The sequence below is a fragment of the Gymnoscopelus braueri genome (genome assembly GCF_963280865.1).
Source record: "Gymnoscopelus braueri genome assembly, chromosome: 6".
Classification (NCBI taxonomy): Eukaryota; Metazoa; Chordata; class Actinopteri; order Myctophiformes; family Myctophidae; genus Gymnoscopelus; species Gymnoscopelus braueri.
This window is the reverse complement of record NC_137607.1, coordinates 23,163,749-23,182,217: the sequence shown is the minus strand read 5'-3', so window position 1 is coordinate 23,182,217 and position 18,469 is coordinate 23,163,749. Positions and strand designations below refer to the sequence as shown.

Below are 18,469 nucleotides of genomic sequence, written 5' to 3'. Positions count from 1 at the left end.
AAGACAAGTTGGCACACTGTAAGGACAATGCTAATGTGTTTAACAGGATGTTTGTGGGGGTCCGGCCACGACTCCCCAGTATCATGTATTGTGTTGAGATTGGCTGACAAAGGGAGTAAGGGCGGGACTTAACTCTTTGACCCTCCCATGTGAGCCAGATTTGGGACAGTATAATTAGTGTGTTTGTATGTGATGACTGCGCTCTGCTAATCTGACCTAACCTGGCAGCTTGCCTGTTGGGTGGAATAAAATGAAACCTAACTGAAATACCTTGGACCGGATCCTCCATTATTGAACCCTTCTCCAGGAGACTGAATACAGCCACTCTCTCGACCACAAATATACATCAGAACTGAACAGTATTCATATCCATCAGTAATGGGTTTAACACGGGTAACTGACTTATAGATAAAAGAAAAGTTAATATGGTACCATATGTGGGGCGGCAGTGGCTCAGGGGTAGAGTGGCCGGGTAGAGTGAACTGGAAAACCGCAAGGTTCCCAGTTCGATCCCGGGCTGGGACACTCCCCTAGAGTTAGTGTCGAAGTGTCCTTGAGCAAGACGCTGAACCCCTAATTGCTCCCGATGAGCAGGTTGGTGCCTTGCATGGTTTCCTCCTCCATCGGTGTATGAATGTGTGTGTGAATGGGTTAATGGCACAATCAATGTAAAGCGCTTCAGATAGAAGCGCTATATAAATGCACCATTTACCATTTATATGTGGAAGAGAAATACAAAAAAGAGTATTATAACTGATTCTATATTCTGTACTGCTATGTGCACATTTTTTTTTTTGCGATCCTGGTTGAAGTCTGGTTTCAAATCAAGCTGAGTGTAATGGCGATTGGCGAGCCTGTCCAAGTGAGTAACAGTCTGCAAAAGGAGCGTTTAGATGCAATGTGACTGACTGTACTGACTCATATCAAAGTATCAGGAAAGTCAGATCAGGATTCAAGGATTCTCTCTCAGGATTACCAGATAAGGAACACACACACACACACACACACACACACAAGTGATTATTTCACTACCCGGGTAGAACTCATATATCTTTCCCAAAGACAATTAAAAATGTAATTTTTTCCAGTTTTCTTCATCTTTTATTTGTATTCAATTTTCCTATGTGTACCCCTAGGGGTATATGAGGGTACTACAGGGGGTACGTGAGCGATAGTGGAAAATGGAAATTTGGAAATGTACCGAGTTATTTTTCATGACAAAACATTTACCAGAGAAATTTATCAGAGAAAACTATGATACCTGGGCACTTCAGGAGAGACTACCCCAATAAAATATACTGGAGCACTCGACTGGTCTGCACGTGTTTTATTGTTTTGCAGGGGTGACATTTACCATCTTTGCGTGCACCTGCTGATCTGTTAAGTGTTAAACCAAAACTTTTTTGACTAGCACAACTGTTACTGAATAGAAACTAGATAAAGTGCTCCTCGGAGCACAGGTCTCCGCCAGGTCAGGTAGGCTATTGTGGCCTCCTGGTGGCGCTATAATAGGCCAATGTGAAAAGGGTGCCATTTCTTCTTAGGCCTTGCACGACAATTGGACAATGACTGCATTCATGATTTGAGGCATTTTGTTAAAAACATTTGTTTTGCTAAATTAGACCTACTGGTGGCGCTATAACAGGCCAATGTTAAAAGGGTGGCATTTGTTCCTCAACATAGTGTGAATTTGCGTGCAAAGTTTGACCGCAATCGGACGGTGCGTTCATGATTTGCGGAATTGTGTTCAAAACAAGCCAATAATGCAAACTTTTGATGTCAATTTTAGCCAATCAGGATGGAACATGAAAAATCAAACACATCCGTCTTGATCACATGACTAGAGATCATGTGTACCGATTCACGTAAAATTGGATAACATTGGAAGTAGTAGTATAAAATAATGTGTTTTACATAAGTCGGCCTCCTGGTGGCTCTATAAAAGGCAGATGTGAAAAATGCAGGGCAAAGGTTTTTCCTTGACCTCTAGGGAGTGTGCATACAAAGTTTTACACAGATCGGTGCAGTTATAGGTAAAAACACGAATCGGCATGTTATAGCGCCACCATGAGGCTGATTTGAAAATTTTCTTCCTTGGCCTAGTGGGAATGTGCATGCAAAATTTCACGGAAATTGCATCCTGTGTTCATGATTTGAGGCATTTTGTTCAAAACGGAGCACTCCCGCAAACTTTGGAAGACATTTTTAGCCAATCAGGATGGAATATGAAAAATCTGAATGACCTGTTTTGTTTAATGACTATAGAGATCTTGTGTACCGATTTGCGGGATTTTTGGACAAAATCTGTAGGAGTACTGTCAAAAAATATGTTTTGCACAAATCGGCCTCCTGGTGGCGCTATAAAAGGCCCATGAGAAACATTTGGGGCAGAGGTTCTGAATTGGCATCCAGGGAGTGTGTGTGCACAGTTTCGCTGCGATCAAGCCAACGGTGCCAGAGATAAGCTGGTGACAGACGGACGGACGGACACACAAGGACGGACAGACGGACGGACAGGGGGAAAAACATACTCTCTCGCCATGCCTTTCGGCCTGGCGGAGACAATAACTGGAGTGAAATGTATGAATACACTTAAAGGGATAGATAAGGAGAAGGATGGAAATGAACAGGAAAACAAGACACTCAACTAATGACAGAGAGCCATCCTGTAGAGATGTTTTAACTGTACTATGGTCTACATGCTCACTGAAATGCCCTGTTAACTGTTTATTGTATAATCACTCAATGAGATGAGCGACACAGTGTTTCTGATGTGTAATGTGACTGCATTCATAATTAAAGTCTGACTATCGACAAAAATTATCTGAAGTCATGTTTTCTTTTATAGTGAAGTACAATAGTGGATTTTCATGATTCATGACTCTATGTGTGATTCTAGTCTAGTCTTACTGCAGGATGTGTTGGCATGAAATATTTGAGTAACACTGGTGAGTAATTATTATTTAGTATTTAAAAAGATAGTTTCATAAACGGGAATTACAAACATTTTCAACATTTAGTGTTTTATTTTCGCAGTGTCATAATAATGAGTGCATAAAGGAAGATTAGCATGTATTTTATTATAAAACAACTATACTATATTCTAATCTATTTCTACAAAGTAGGCCTGTCCCCGAATAAGGATTTCTATAGTCAAATCTGATTGGCCAAATGCTGCCTATAGTCGATTAATGCAACACCAAAAAAATAATATATATCTTTTTAAGTATCTATTTATTTTTGGCATGATTCGACTGAGATTGGCAATCTGATTCGACTGCCAATCTCTTTTTTGATTGATTGATTAAATATTTTATTAGGCAAAAAATGTAAAACAGCACAGTTGCATTTAAAATACTTTGTCTAACAGGTCCGTTCATAAAAGTCCTTGCGGACTTGTTTCCAATGAGGGCCTTGGTATTCAATTCATAGACATATATAGTGGCACCACAGTTCGAATATCATTACAAAAAAAACAACAACAAAAAATAACACTATCAGTCGAATCATGCAAAAAAATATGTTATGCAATAGAGGAACATTCCATTTGGGCTGTAGGGGTTAATGTCTGCTTAATGTCTGATTTAACATGTACTTGCTTGGTTTCTCCCAACACATCATGATGTATATCCTATTTTTGGCAAACTATTAGTTAATTAATATAACAAATTAGGCCAATCTCTCAGTCGAATAATACATTTTTTTTTTATAATTCGAGGTCAGGCCTACTACAAAGCGTCCTCATAAATTATAGAATCGCTGAACGAGTTTGGATGAATGTCAAATAGTTGTATTGAACCATTTTGATATCCTGTCACTCTAGTTCTGAGATATGAATGAGAGTTCTAATGAAATATCTGTAAAGACAAAATAAAAAAGTTTAAATAAACTGCCACACATTTCGTGTGATTTCAGATCAGCTGCATAAAATAACATATCTACTGTATATGTTATGACATCATACAGTATGACATAAAACAGGAAACCGAGAGGTTGTTAACCTTACTCCTCATACTGCAGTACTATCATCCTCACACACACACACACACACACACACACACGGAGAGACCGATAATAAGAATCACCTTCAGATCAAATACAACTTCCAGTGTGGAGGACAGTCTTTCTACAGCTACAGGAGGAAATACTGACCCAGACCACTGGAACCTGCTGCTGACTCTGTTAGCTGAATGGACTTTAACAACAACCACGATTCACAGTGAAAGTAAACTTCAGGAAACATTCTAGAGGAGGGAGAGTTACTATGACTGACTGAATTCCTGTATTGAGCAGAGTGTTTGTAGCTTCACTCAAAGACAAAATGGCTTCCACGTCAGAATTTGCATTGCATGGCTGTACCTGTTTTCCCATAAATACCCTCTGAAGAAATCACACCACATACCTGTTTGATAACATACCTGAGTGAGGCACAAACAACTGGTGTGTGTGTGTGTGTGTGTGTGTGTGTGTGTGTGTGTGTGTGTGTGTGTGTGTGTGTGTGTGTGTGTGTGTGTGTGTGTGTGTGCGTGCGCGTGCGCGTTAGTTAGTGTCATAGCGCCACTCCTACCAGACTCATCTGAGAGAAACCAGGAAACAGAGAGGTTGTTATTCTGCCTCTTCACACGCAAAGAGACGGACAATATGATTTACCTTCAGATCAAACACAACTTCCAGTGAGGGAGGACAGACTGTCTGTCCACAGCTACAGGAGAGAATACTGACCCAGACCACTTGAACCTGCTGCTGACTCTGTCAGCTGCATGAACAAGAACCAGGATTCACAGTGAAAGTAAACTTCAGGGAACATTCTAGAGGAGGGAGTGTTACCACGACTGACTGGCTGATTTCCTGGCTTGAACAGTGTGTTAGTACTGTAGCTTCACTCAGAGACCAAATGGCTTCCACGTTGTCTCGCCCTGAAGAGGATTATTCCTGTCCTGTGTGTCGTGACATCTTTAAAGATCCTGTTGAGAAACTCAAACTGTTCTGTCTGGGATGTCAACAGCCAGTGTGTGTTGTGTGTCGAGATTCTAAAAAACACACCGAACACAGATTCAGACCCATCGATGAAGCTGCACTTGATCACAAGGAGGAAGTCCAGAAATCACTGAAGCCTTTACAGGAGAAACTGGAGGTATTTAATACAATTAAAACAAACTATGATCAAACAGCAGAACACATTCAGTTCCAGACTCGGCACACAGAGAGACAGATGAAGGAACAGTTTAAGAAGATGCATCAGTTTCTACAAGAGGAAGAGGAGGCCAGCATCACTGCACTGAGGGAGGAAGAGTCTAAGAAGAGTCAGATGATGAAGGAGAAGATTGAGGGTCTGAACAGAGACATATCAACCCTTTCAAACACAATCAGAGCCATAGAGGAGGAGCTGAGAGCTGAACACATCTCATTCCTGCAGAACTACAAGACCACAATGCAAAGAGTCCAGTTCACACTGCAGGACCCACAGCCGGTCTCAGGAGCACTGATAGATGTGACCAAACACCTGAGCAACCTGACCTTCAGAGTCTGGGACAAGATGAAGGACATTGTCTCCTACACTCCTGTCATTCTGGACCCCAACACTGCCCATCCAGCATACATCCTGTCTGATGATCTGACCAGTGTGAGACCTGGAAAGGAACAGCAGCTTCCTGACAACCCAGAGAGGTTTGACCAATATCCCTTCGTCCTGGGTTCATGAGGGCTTTAACTCAGGGACTCACAGCTGGGATGTTGAGGTAGGAGACAATGCATGCTGGGCAGTAGGTGTGTTACCAGAGTCTTTCCCGAGGAAGGGAGACAGGGAGGGTCAAGTATGGGGAATAGGGTTACATGAAGGTACATACACAGTAGGCTCCTTAACAGGGTCAGCAACTGATCTCTCAGTGAAGCAGAAACCCCAGAGGATCAGAGTCCAGGTGGACTGGAATGGAGGAAAGCTGTCCTTCTCTGATCCTGATACTAACACACACCTACACACCATCACACACACTTTCACTGACACACTCTTTGCATACATTATCAATAGTCATACTGTCCCTCTGAAGATGTTACCAGGGAAGGTCAGTGTAACTCTGGATAGTTAGACATGATGATGATGGGTGGTAAGAAGTACTTGAAAGGGGAACAAGTAAAGGAACATTACTAATAGTATAGTGTCTATTTCGACACTGTCAGAAACCTCTTATCTCCATATTAAACAATTATTTTTTTCGTAAATGAACGCCCCACTTGTACTTGATCATTCTACAGCGTTGACGTTGATCCTGCTGTAGAAAAGAATGTGAAGGATAAATAAATAACTAGAAAAAGTGCTCCTCGGAGCACAGGTCTCCGCCAGGTCAGGTAGGTTATCGTGGCCTCCTGGTGGCGCTATAATAGGCCAATGTGTAAAGGGTGCCATTTCTTCTTAGGCCTTTAACGGCAATCGGACCTTGCATTCACGATTTGAGGCATTTTGTTCCAAAAATGTGTTTTGCTAAATTATACCTGCTGGTGGCGCTATAACAGGCCAATGTGAAAAGGGTGGCATTTCTTCCTCGGCCTAGTGGGAATGTGCGTGTGAAATTTCACGGAAAGCGCAAGCTGCGTTCATGATTTGAGGCATTTTGTTCAAAACGGATGCCTTTCGGCCTGGCGGAGACAACAAAACGTATTTGCCGTTATGCTGTTTTATTTTTGAACATATTGACATCAACATTGGACTTTTGACGTCAATGTTTTCTAAGCAAAATGTGGTAAATCGGGTACTTGGATTCAGAAATCAGGGAAAATAAGACATAGCTCATCACCGTTTTATTGAATTTGAGGCAAAATATTTGCCAAAAGTAAAAAGAAAAGAAAAGAAAAACTATTTTAGTTTTAAGTTGAAGTTGGTGTTGGCCTATACACTCACACTCACACACACACACACACACACACACACACACACACACACACACACACACACACACACACACACACACACACACACACACACACACACACACACAGCACTTAGGCTACCCTGTAAGTGAACTGGTTGAGCCCATATAGATCTAACAGTTACTTTGGTTTCCTCTCCAACATTTTCTGTCCAGCTGCCTTTAATGCTATGCATGTAATACTAAATGTGGCATTAATGGTTCCCCAGAGTGCTGGCTCTGACATTGATGACTTTGTTAAGGGGGACATATGTTTGAACAGATCGCCCCCTCTATAAATATAGGCTGTATTCAATCCCCATGGCCCCCGAAGCCTGGAGGCTACGTATGTCTGAGTGACATTATACAAGAGAGAAGGAGAGAGGGAAAGACACACAATATACAGAGAGAGAAACAGATAAAGAGAAGAAGATAAGGGGAGACAGACAAACTGACATAATCACACACAATATAACAGAACTGATCATGTTTCATGTAATAGTACCGCCTCCATTTCTTGTTTTTGTCCCTGCTACATACTGTACATACACAGTAAAATCCTAAGTATTAAACCACTTAAACACTATATTGTACTTAGTAGACCGGAGTCCACCACGGCTCTATACTGGGGAACCTTCCTGTTTTCTGTCTATGCTAAATATCTTTGCCGGAAATAGCCGATCTACAAGTTCAGCTTGTAGATGAGCTTTTTTCGCCGAATGTTCGGCCCAGAAGGAAAGGGACGCTGGGGTTAAAGTAGTAACAGTATTGGAAATTGGAAATACTCAAGTAAAGTACGAATACCTCAAAATTATACTTAAGTACAGTACTTGAGTAAATGTACTTAGTTACTTTACACCACTGGGAGTGAGAGAACTAAGGCACAGTACATTATATGCAGTTGTGACCTTTCTACAGTAGGACCTGCAATAGAAAACAAGGACATTTATGAAGTCTCGTTCTGAGAGGTTCCTATTATTTGCATAAAGTTATAATTAAAATCCTTTAAATAAAAAAAATCATTTTGGTAAGATGATTGGTTCCCGCTATGTGACGGGGGGCTTTAGGTCGGGAATGCTGTTACCTGCAAAAACTGTTCCGATTTTAATTAGTCCATATAAAAAATTTAACAAGGGATGCCATTGTTGTGATTGCACACACACACGCGCACACACACGCACGCACGCACGCACACACGCACGCACACAAATGATGGTCCTAAAATAGAAGCTGCACTTGAGTGAATATTAGCAGGCAATTAGAATGTTTTTGTTTTGAGTGCCATGTTTTTCTTCCTGAGCAGGGTGCTGGCTGCTTGGTGACTGGTGGGCAAATGAACACAATTTGCTCTGTGAGCAGATGGTGTGTAGTGAAGTTACTGTAGACAGGTAGCCTATAGCTTGTAGTCTGAGCCTGTCGTTATCAAGTACACACACGCGCACGCACACACACACACACACGCACGCACATGGCAGCTTTAAGCCCTAATTGGGACCCTGAAGATTTGATGGAAAGAATGAGCGAGGCAGAGAGCTTATAGGCAGGACAGAGAGAGAGAGAGAGAGAGAGAGAGAGAGAGAGCATAAAGGATGAAGTGAACATCAGAAATACACCAGCTGGTCAGCCATTTACGTCAAAAGTAGAAGATGTCATCTAGAATCTGACTAAACAAAAAGCCAGTCATTGCTGCTAAATCTTCTGTTGATCACTGATGAAAAAATGACATAATTAACTGACAAGATCAATAAAACTGTATGCCAAAAACTACCTGTCAAGGCAAGATCAATAATGGAAGTCATTGTGGCATGCCCTTAACAGAAATTCACCTCTCCCCTGGTTAATGACTATAACATTTTAAGTTTTTTAAGTTTTGTGGAAATAAGCACTCGCAGAAAAAGAACAGCCAGGTGGTATGTGGTCTTAAATGTCTGAATGACTAAATAAAAAAATGTGTGGAGTGCAAAGAGATTTTTCTGCTGCTTTATTAAGGATCAAAGACTACTGTATGTACTGTATGACACTATTAAGGCCAGCCATATTTTATTCTGTATATTTAGTATCTAGGTTCATTATGTTATTTGGTATTTTGTATTTCTTGTATGTTATTCCTGTTTCAGTAAGGTGGAGAGTTGGTGTGGGGGAGACTGGAGAGTTGATGCTGATTGCAACTTCAGTGACACCTGTGGCAAATCTTGCCACCTGCCTATGGGGAATTGCTCCCTGTCTCTGATTTGCCAGTTCCACTAATGCTCCCGGCTGCTGATTGGCCGTGTCCACTAGCAGTCCTCTTGTCACCTTATTCTTGGACCATCTCCAGGGCGGCTGCATTGCCCTTTTCTGCTGCTTCCTTCAATATCTGGTCACTTCCTAGCTCCCTAGTATAGGCTGCAGGTGTAATCGAAAAAAAATATGGGGGTCTGTGGACAAATGCATATTAATCTGGGGGCCCTTGACATGAAAAAAACTGGGGAAAATGTGGGAACCCAGTGGTAAAAAAAAAGCAAGGCCAAATAAGCAACTACACTTTAAAAACAAGTCCAAAGTCACTTATTATAAGCAGACATGGCAACACTGGTAAACAGGAAACGCCTGGGCTCCCCACCCCCCCTACACCCCTACCTGGCCACACCCATGGTGGGCGTGGTCAGGAATAAGGTGAATATAAATCTCAGTTTGAGTTGATTGTTTGGGAGGACTGTCAGCTTCGGCAGCGGAGCCGCAATTCCTTTGTCCTCCCACCCCACCCAAACCAAAACCTTGTCCTTCGTCAGTTGGACTTTCTTTGGGAAAGACCTTGAGACTGTGTGACCAACTTTGATTCCCTTAAGTTCTTTGAGTCTGTTTTGTTTAGGTTGCCTTTACTAGCTGTCTGACAAGCTAATGCCCTGATGGCTCATACAGCAACCATTGCAACAGTTGCCCATTATAAGTATAAGATTATAAGTGTTGGTAGGGACATCTGACTATTGGAAACGCCAACCATTCTGATCGCATGGGAAAATAATACTAAAATCGTCAACAGGCGGTCATGCATATATATAACTATGTATAGTTGTGTTTTTATGGATGGTTTGTCTAAATGTGTTTTCACCTCTTGTTTTAGGCCTACAATTGACAATGAGATGGATGCTATCCTTTGGTAAGCAACCCTAAAGTGATTTGTTTGTAGGAGCCATGAACCTGAATTTGTATACTGTAGAAAATCAAGTTGTATAACTCAAATGACACAGCCTAATGACACAGCCTAACCTCTTTAAAAGTTTAAATCTACACAGTCTTGTTGGTGACTGATGACTAATTGTCTAAATTCTTATCAGGTTTAACATATTATACAGCACGTGCAAGTCACAGAATCGGCACAGGTATGACCAATGAATAACGGCTCTGCATCAACACTTTAGTCAATGATGAATTTATATATAAGAGTAGTGGACAGATGTGATATCTGAATAATTAAATACTGAGACTTACTTAGATGTGTATAACTTGTACCATTATCCATCATTGTGTATTAAATGAGATCCCTTTATTGGGCATTTCACAGACTGAAGTTGTGTGGAGACTAATGTTTGACATACTATGGTACAACTTGACAATAAGTATCTGTGCTACAGTGATCACAATTATTTGATACTCTTGACAAAAATGATTAATTTTTACCACCCATTTCTCAGATCCTGAGGCACATATCACTTTTAATTGACAGATCTCTGAAGTAAATTGTTGTTCAGTTAACCTTTTATGCATTTTTACAGACTGGCAGCTTTGCTGACCAGAAGTGCTGCAGCATCCAAAACAGGTAATGAGGATCATGTATCTTTAGCCTGTACTTAAACCGTCAATGATGATGATTTAAAACAATGGGAATCTCTCTGAAAATAATGAAAGATAATTGTTTTCCTGATGGCAGTACATGCTACACCACTCTTGCACATTACTTTTTTTTGTGTAATTTTACTAACATTTTGGTCTAATTTAGTAGATTATCATGTTTGACTTGTGGTCAAGTGAAGCTTGGCAGTCATTTTCCCTTTTTTAGGCTGAGGACTAGCTCCCCAGTTAGAATGCCGGGCTCCTTATGAGAAGGTCAGTTTAGAATTTACAACTGTTGTAGTGTTTCTGCATGATACAATGATGATCGCATAGTTCAGCTGATATCTGTGATGAACAATCAGCTTAAGTCTTTCGCTCCTATCTGATGTATCAATCCTGTCTATATTAGCCAGTCAATTATCACTGCACTGTATTGATTGTCAAATCTGTTACAGGATTTTGATTGAAGGTCCCCAGAGGTTGATTTTTGGTAGGTATTATGGTCCCTTCAAGCACTTAAAATTGTTTCTTGATACGATGATGATTGCATAGTTCAGCTGATATCTGTGATGAATAATCAGCTGTCTGTACTCCTATCTGATGTATCAATCCTGTTTATACTAACAAGTACATATGAACTGCACCATGCTGATTGTCAAATCTATTCCATTATAGGATTCTGGTGAAATGGGATTTGCCGCTCACCCACAGAGGTTGTGTTTTGGTAGGTATGGCCATTTAAGCACCCAGTGCTTTTTCTTTGACAATCTTGATGTGATGATTCTGAATCAGGTCTCTGATCCAGTTGAGGATAATATTCGTATTAACTGATCTACAGTACATTGTTTTAAGTGTTCACATTTTCATTCTTTAAAGTTAAGACTGCTAATATTTTACTCCTGTGTTGGCTTTGCAGGTGATGTGCACTTCATGTGCAAGTCACAGAATCGGCACAGGAATGAGTAATGGCTCTGCATCTAACACTGAAGTCAATGATGAATTTATATATAAGAGTAGTGGACAGATGTGATATCTGAATAATGAAATACTGAGACTTACTTAGATGTGTATAACTTGTACCATTATCCGTCATTGTGTACTAAATGTGTTTCCTTATTGGGTATTTCACAGACTTAAGTTGTGTGGAGACTAATGTTTGACATACTGTATGACTTGACAGTAAGTATCTGTGCTACAGTGATGACAATTATTTGATACTCTTGACAAAAATGTGGAATTTTTACCACTATATTTCTCAGATCCTGAGGCACATATCACTTGTAATTGACAGATCTCTGAAGTAAGTTGTTGTTCAGTTAACATTTTTATGCATTTTTACAGACTGGCAGCTTTGCTGACCAGAAGTGCTGCAGCATCCAAAACGGGTAATGAGGATCATGTATCTTTAGCCTGTACTTAAACCGTCAATGATGATGATTTAAAACAATGGGAATCTCTCTGAAAATAATGAAAGATAATTGTTTTCCTGATGGCAGTACATGCTACACCACTCTTGCACATTACTTTTTTTGGTGTAATTTTACTAACATTTTGGTCTAATTTAGTAGATTATCATGTTTGACTTGTGGTCAAGTGAAGCTTGGCAGTCATTTTCCCTTTTTTTTTAGGCTGAGGACTGGCTCCCCAGTTAGAATGCCCGGCTCCTTATGAGAAGGTCAGTTTAGAATTGACAACTGTTGTGGTGTTTATGCATGATACAATGATGATCGCATAGTTCAGCTGATCTCTGTGATGAACAATCAGCTTAAGTCTTTCGCTCCTATCTGATGTATCAATCCTGTCTATATTAGCCAGTCAATTATCACTGCACCGTATTGATTGTCAAATCTGTTACAGGATTTTGATTGAAGGTCCCCAGAGGTTGATTTTTGGTAGGTCTTATGGTCCCTTCAAGCACTTTGTTTCTTGATACGATGATGATCGTATAGTTCAGCTGATAATCTTTGATGACAAATCAGCTCAAGTCTTTCGCTCCTATATCTGATGTATCAATCCTGTCTATACTAGCGAGTCAATTAACACTGCAATGTATTGATTGTCAAATCTGTTACAGCCAGGATTCTGATTGACGGTCCCCAGAGGTTGATTTTTGGTAGGTATTATGGTCCCTTCACGCACTTAAAACTGATGTCTCTTGATACAATGATGATCACATAGTTCAGCTGATATCTGTGATGAACAATCAGCTGTCTGTACTCCTATCTGATGTATCAATCCTGTTTATACTAACAAGTACATATGAACTGCACCATGCTGATTGTCAAATCTATTCCATTATAGGATTCTGGTGAAATGTGATTTGCCGCTCACCCACAGAGGTTGTGTTTTGGTAGGTATGGCCATTAAGCACCCAGTGCTTTTTCTTTGACAATCTTGATGTGATGATTCTGAATCAGGTCTCTGATCCAGTTGAGGATAATATTCTTATTAACTGATCTACAGTACATTGTTTAATTGTTCACATTATCATTCTTTAAAGTTAAGAATGCTAATATTTTACTCCTGTGTTGGCTTTGCAGGTGATGTGCACTTCATGTGCAAGTCACAGAATCGGCACAGGTATGACTAATGAATAATGTCTCTGCATCTAACACTGAAGTCAATGATGCATTTATATATAAGAGTAGTGGACAGATGTGATATCTGAATAATGAAATACTGAGACTTACTTAGATGTGTATAACTTGTACCATTATCCATCATTGTGTATTAAATGAGTTTCCTTATTGGGTATTTCACAGACTTAAGTTGTGTGGAGACTAATGTTTGACATACTGTATGACTTGACAGTAAGTATCTGTGATGACAATTATTTGATGCTCTTGACAAAAATGATGAATTTTTACCACTATATTTCTCAGATCTTGAGGCACATATCACTTGTCATTGACAGATCTCTGAATTAAGTTGTTATTCAGTTAACCTTTTTATGCATTTTTACAGACTGGCAGCTTTGCTGACCAGAAGTGCTGCAGCATCCAAAACGGGTAATGAGGATCATGTATCTTTAGCCTATACTTAAACTGTCAATGATGATAGTTTAAAACAATGGGAATCTCTCTGAAAATAATGAAAGATGCTTGTTTTCCTGATGGCAGTACATGCTACACCACTCTTGCACATTACTTTTTTTGGTGTAATTTTACCAACATTTGGTCTAATTTAGTAGATTATCATGTTTGACTTGTGGTCAAGTGAAGCTTGTTAGTCATTTTCCCTTTTTTTAGGCTGAGGACTGGCTCCCCAGTTAGAATGCCGGGCTCCTTATGAGAAGGTCAGTTTAGAATTTACAACTGTTGTGGTGTTTATGCATGATACAATGATGATCGCATAGTTCAGCTGATCTCTGTGATGAACAATCAGCTTAAGTCTTTCGCTCCTATCTGATGTATCAATCCTGTCTATATTAGCCGGTCAATTATCACTGCACCGTATTGATTGTCAAATCTGTTACAGGATTTTGATTGAAGGTCCCCAGAGGTTGATTTTTGGTAGGTATTATGGTCCCTTCAAGCACTTTAAATTGTTACTTGATACGATGATGATCGCATAGTTCAGCTGATAATCTTTGATGACAAATCAGCTCAAGTCTTTCGCTCCTATATCTGATTTATCAATCCTGTCTATATTAGCCAGACAGTCAATTAACACTGCAACGTATTGATTGTCAAATCTGTTACAGCCAGGATTCTGTTTGACGGTCCCCTTAGGTTGATTTTTGGTAGGTATTATGGTCCCTTCAAGCACTTAAAACTGATGTCTCTTGATATGATGATGATGATCGCATAGTTCAGCTGATATCTGTGATGAACAATCAGCTGTCTGTACTCCTATCTGATGTATCAATCCTGTTTATACTAACAAGTACATATGAACTGCACCATGCTGATTGTCAAATCTATTCCATTATAGGATTCTGGTTAAATGTGATTTGCCGCTCACCCACAGAGGTTGTGTTTTGGTAGGTATGGCCGTTTAAGCACCCAGTGCTTTTTCTTTGACAATCTTGATGTGGTGATTCTGAATTAGGTCCCTGATCCAGTTGAGGATAATATTCTTATTAACTGATCTACAGTACATTGTTTAAGTGTTCACATTTTCATTCTTTAAAGTTAAGAATGCTAATATTTTACTCCTGTGTTGGCTTTGCAGGTGATGTGCAAGTCACGGAATCGGCACAGGTATGACTAATGAATAATGGCTGTGCATCTAACACTGAAGTAAATGATGAATTTATATATGAGTAGTGGACAGATGTGATATCTGAATAATGAAATACTGAGACTTACTTAGATGTGTATAACTTGTACCTTTCATCATTATGTACTGAACAAGTTTCCTTATTGGGTATTTCACAGAAAGGGCAAGACCACTTCGTTAGAGGTTTGGGTTGTGTAGTTACCTTGCCATTATGTAACTCCAAAGGTGGACAAGAAATCAAAAATAATTGCTCCATTGATTAGAAATTGATCATTCAAAATATGCTCCTCATTGACTTGCATTGTACGCTGAAACAGCTCTCAAAGTCACTCTTTTAGCACGTAAATGGACGGAAACAAAGTTGATTCAGACAATATAGAACATCACCAAACCTAGTACTGTTTTTTTTTTTTTTTTAATAATGTTAGCTTCCTGTTGATTTTGCTATTTTTATTTAGAAGAAAACCCGGACTGGATCCGCGGATCCGGATCTTCAAATGGTAAAATCAACAGGAAGTTGACAGTTTTATAAAAAAAACAAATAGTACTGGGTTTGGTGATGTAGCCTACCAAAGTAGCCTTGCCCTTAAGTTGTGTGGAGACTAATGTTTGACATACTGTATGACTTGACAGTAAGTATCTGTGCTACAGTGATGACAATTATTTGATACTCTTGACAAAAATGATGAATTTTTACCACTATTTCTCAGATCCTGAGGCACATATCACTTGTAATTGACAGATCTCTGAAGTAAGTTGTTGTTCAGTTAACATTTTTATGCATTTTTACAGACTGGTAGAGCTGCTGCCAGAATCGCTGCAGCATCCAAAACAGGTAATGAGTATCATGTATCTTTAGCCTGTACTTAAACTGTCAATGATGATTTAAAACAATGGGAATCTCTCTGAAAATAATGAAAGATGCTTGTTTTCCTGATGGCAGTACATGCTACACCACTCTTGCACATTACTTTTTTTGTGTAATTTTTACCAACATTTTAGTTTAATTTAGCAGATTATCATGTTTGACTTGTGGTCAAGTGAAGCTTGTTAGTCATTTTCCCTTTCTTAGGCTGAGGACTGGCTCCCCAGTTAGAATGCCGGGCTCCTTATGAGAAGGTCAGTTTAGAATTTACAACTGTTGTGGTGTTTATGCATGATAAAATGATGATCGCATAGTTCAGCTGATCTCTGTGATGAACAATCAGCTTAAGTCTTCTTTCATCTGATGTATCAATCCTGTCTATATTAGCCAGTCAATTATCACTGCACCGTATTGATTGTCAAATCTGTTACAGGATTTTGATTGAAGCTCCCCAGAGGTTGATTTTTGGTAGGTATTATGGTCCCTTCAAGCACTTAATTGTTTCTTGATACGATGATGATCGCATAGTTCAGCTGATAATCTTTGATGACAAATCAGCTCAAGTCTTTCGCTCCTATATCTGATGTATCAATCCTGTCTATTTTAGCCAGTCAATTAACACTGCAACGTATTGATTGTCAAATCTGTTACAGCCAGGATTCTGATTGACGGTCCCCAGAGGTTGATTTTTGGTAGGTATTATGGTCCCTTCACGCACTTAAAACTGATGTCTCTTGATACAATGATGATCACATAGTTCAGCTGATATCTGTGATGAACAATCAGCTGTCTGTACTCCTATCTGATGTATCAATCCTGTTTATACTAACAAGTACATATGAACTGCACCATGCTGATTGTCAAATCTATTCCATTATAGGATTCTGGTGAAATGTGATTTGCCGCTCACCCACAGAGGTTGTGTTTTGGTAGGTATGGCCATTTAAGCACCCAGTGCTTTTTCTTTGACAATCTTGATGTGGTGATTCTGAATCAGGTCTCTGATCCAGTTGAGGATAATATTCTTATTAACTGATCTGCAGTACATTGTTTAAGTGTTCACATTTTCATTCTTTAAAGTTAAGAATGCTAATATTTTACTCCTGTGTTGGCTTTGCAGGTGATGTGCACCTCATTGCACTGTGGAAGATGATGGAGGGTACCAGAAAATCAGAAGTGAGTGTAGAAACTCTTGCGTGTCAATTTATATTGGCTCTTTTCCTAGCATGGCTGGGTATGAAACTTAAATAGTTTTTTGTCTGACCTTTGAAGTAGGCCTACATGCTGACCAAACCATGGCGTCTGTGTAATATTGGCTCTAGCTGAACTGGTCTGTCTGTATGCGTTCGAATGCAACATCTGCATGTTTGCCCATTTTCTAATGTCCACCTTTACTTCAGGAATGGTGACACTGTTTGGCAGTCTGGTGGAATGGCTCAACTTTTGAGGTAAGATTCCATAAATGGAAAAGTCATGGCTCTATGGTTCAGTGATGTCTTTACAAATGTCTGACCTGAACATCAATGTGTGGACAATGCATTTACTGAGTAACCTTTGTAGAATGAATTGCTCTTTGAGTTATTGGTAACCTTTTATAATTTGGCATTTTTGTTCTCTTCAGGTTCTCTTCTGGATTGACATGGTAAGCTTTACAAGAAAATAAATTGAAGTTTACAAAGCCTGTGCCTTTCTCTAGAATGGCATGGCCAAAAGAGCCTGTTCATAAGAATGGTATGGCCAAAAGAGCCTGTTCATAAGAATGGTATGGCCAAAAGAGCCTGTTCACAATTTGTTTACAAAGCCTGTGCCTTTCTCTAGAATGGCATGGCCAAAAGACCCTGTTCATAATTTGGTTGTGGCTCTTGTTCCAGTCCCCCTTTTCTGTAAGCTCTGAATCCAGGAGTTTGGGGTCAGACAATCTTATGGGTTATCTGCCCTCCCATATAATCAATTTGACAATCACTAAACAAAACCTTTTACACTCCTCGATTAGGCTAGCTTCGCTATTCAATGCGACATGGGTATTTGTTCAGGGGCCACTACCTATAGGCTTGATACTCTTGTCTCCATTAAACCTAATCAACCTATGATAAGATTCTGCCAGCTGAATACCATGATTATACTCCTACCGTTCCATATTTCTGAGGTTGTGTAGAAAATGTAAAGACTACAGTGTTTGCTAAATGTTTCTAGTTACTGATCATTCTTTGTCTTGTCTCATCAGGTTTCTGCTGTCTGGGGGATTCCTGAAGTTTACTGTTTATGATGTGCCTTGCAGTGTTAATTGTGCAAATAAAACTTGATATAGCTGCTCAACAATATTACTCAGCAATGTTGCAAAGTGCTGTACAGAAAAGGAATGTATGACAATAAAACTATGCACTTGATTGAAGGATACTTGTTTGATAATTTACTTGGAACAGCAATGTGTTTTGAGCTGGGTGTAGTTTATTACGACTGGGGAAACTAAAGTTTCAGCCTTTTACTACTAGAGACGATTTTCTTTAACGTGTGTATCTAGTGTGTGTGTGCTTAGATTTTCCTTGTCAGAACTGAGCCACATTGCTAAACCTGTGATTTGAATCCTCTACACAGCTCCCATAAAGACTAACGTAGGGTTTGGGTGTTGCTTCCCCAACCCTAGACTGGGGATCGTAACGTATACTTT

The 18,469-nt window shown here is 39.7% G+C and overlaps 1 protein-coding gene across 36 annotated transcripts; it reads left to right on the top strand.

Moving 5' to 3' along the window:
- The first annotated feature begins 4,597 nt into the window (after positions 1-4,597).
- Positions 4,598-18,193, top strand: LOC308087622 (E3 ubiquitin-protein ligase TRIM35-like). Of its 36 annotated transcripts, none has more exons than XM_080431626.1 (29): positions 4,598-5,667; positions 10,006-10,041; positions 10,220-10,264; positions 10,658-10,701; positions 10,942-10,988; positions 11,171-11,205; positions 11,391-11,439; positions 11,632-11,894; positions 12,057-12,100; positions 12,344-12,390; positions 12,573-12,607; positions 12,790-12,828; positions 13,017-13,065; positions 13,256-13,295; positions 13,478-13,525; positions 13,680-13,723; positions 13,964-14,010; positions 14,193-14,227; positions 14,419-14,457; positions 14,649-14,697; positions 14,889-14,917; positions 15,729-16,055; positions 16,235-16,269; positions 16,455-16,493; positions 16,682-16,730; positions 16,922-16,977; positions 17,202-17,249; positions 17,423-17,443; positions 18,026-18,193. In XM_080431626.1, the coding sequence occupies exons 1-5, from the start codon at positions 4,895-4,897 to the stop codon at positions 10,944-10,946; spliced, it is 903 nt and encodes a 300-aa protein (XP_080287752.1). In that variant the 5' UTR covers positions 4,598-4,894; the 3' UTR covers positions 10,947-10,988; positions 11,171-11,205; positions 11,391-11,439; positions 11,632-11,894; positions 12,057-12,100; positions 12,344-12,390; positions 12,573-12,607; positions 12,790-12,828; positions 13,017-13,065; positions 13,256-13,295; positions 13,478-13,525; positions 13,680-13,723; positions 13,964-14,010; positions 14,193-14,227; positions 14,419-14,457; positions 14,649-14,697; positions 14,889-14,917; positions 15,729-16,055; positions 16,235-16,269; positions 16,455-16,493; positions 16,682-16,730; positions 16,922-16,977; positions 17,202-17,249; positions 17,423-17,443; positions 18,026-18,193. The 36 variants fall into 36 exon arrangements, with proteins under 36 accessions (XP_080287752.1, XP_080287746.1, XP_080287739.1 ...); XM_080431620.1 differs by having other exon boundaries at positions 10,916-10,988; XM_080431613.1 differs by having other exon boundaries at positions 10,911-10,988.
- Positions 18,194-18,469: the final 276 nt, after the last annotated feature.

Coding starts and splice junctions, on each gene's coding strand:
- LOC308087622 (XM_080431608.1), top strand. CDS start 4,895: ATGGCTTCCACGTTGTCTCGCCCTGAAGAGGATTATTCCTGTCCTGTG. Junction 10,265..10,657: donor AAGTCACAGAATCGGCACAG/GTATGACCAATG, acceptor GCATTTTTACAG/ACTGGCAGCTTTGCTGACCA. Junction 10,702..10,910: donor TGCTGCAGCATCCAAAACAG/GTAATGAGGATC, acceptor CTTGTGGTCAAG/TGAAGCTTGGCAGTCATTTT.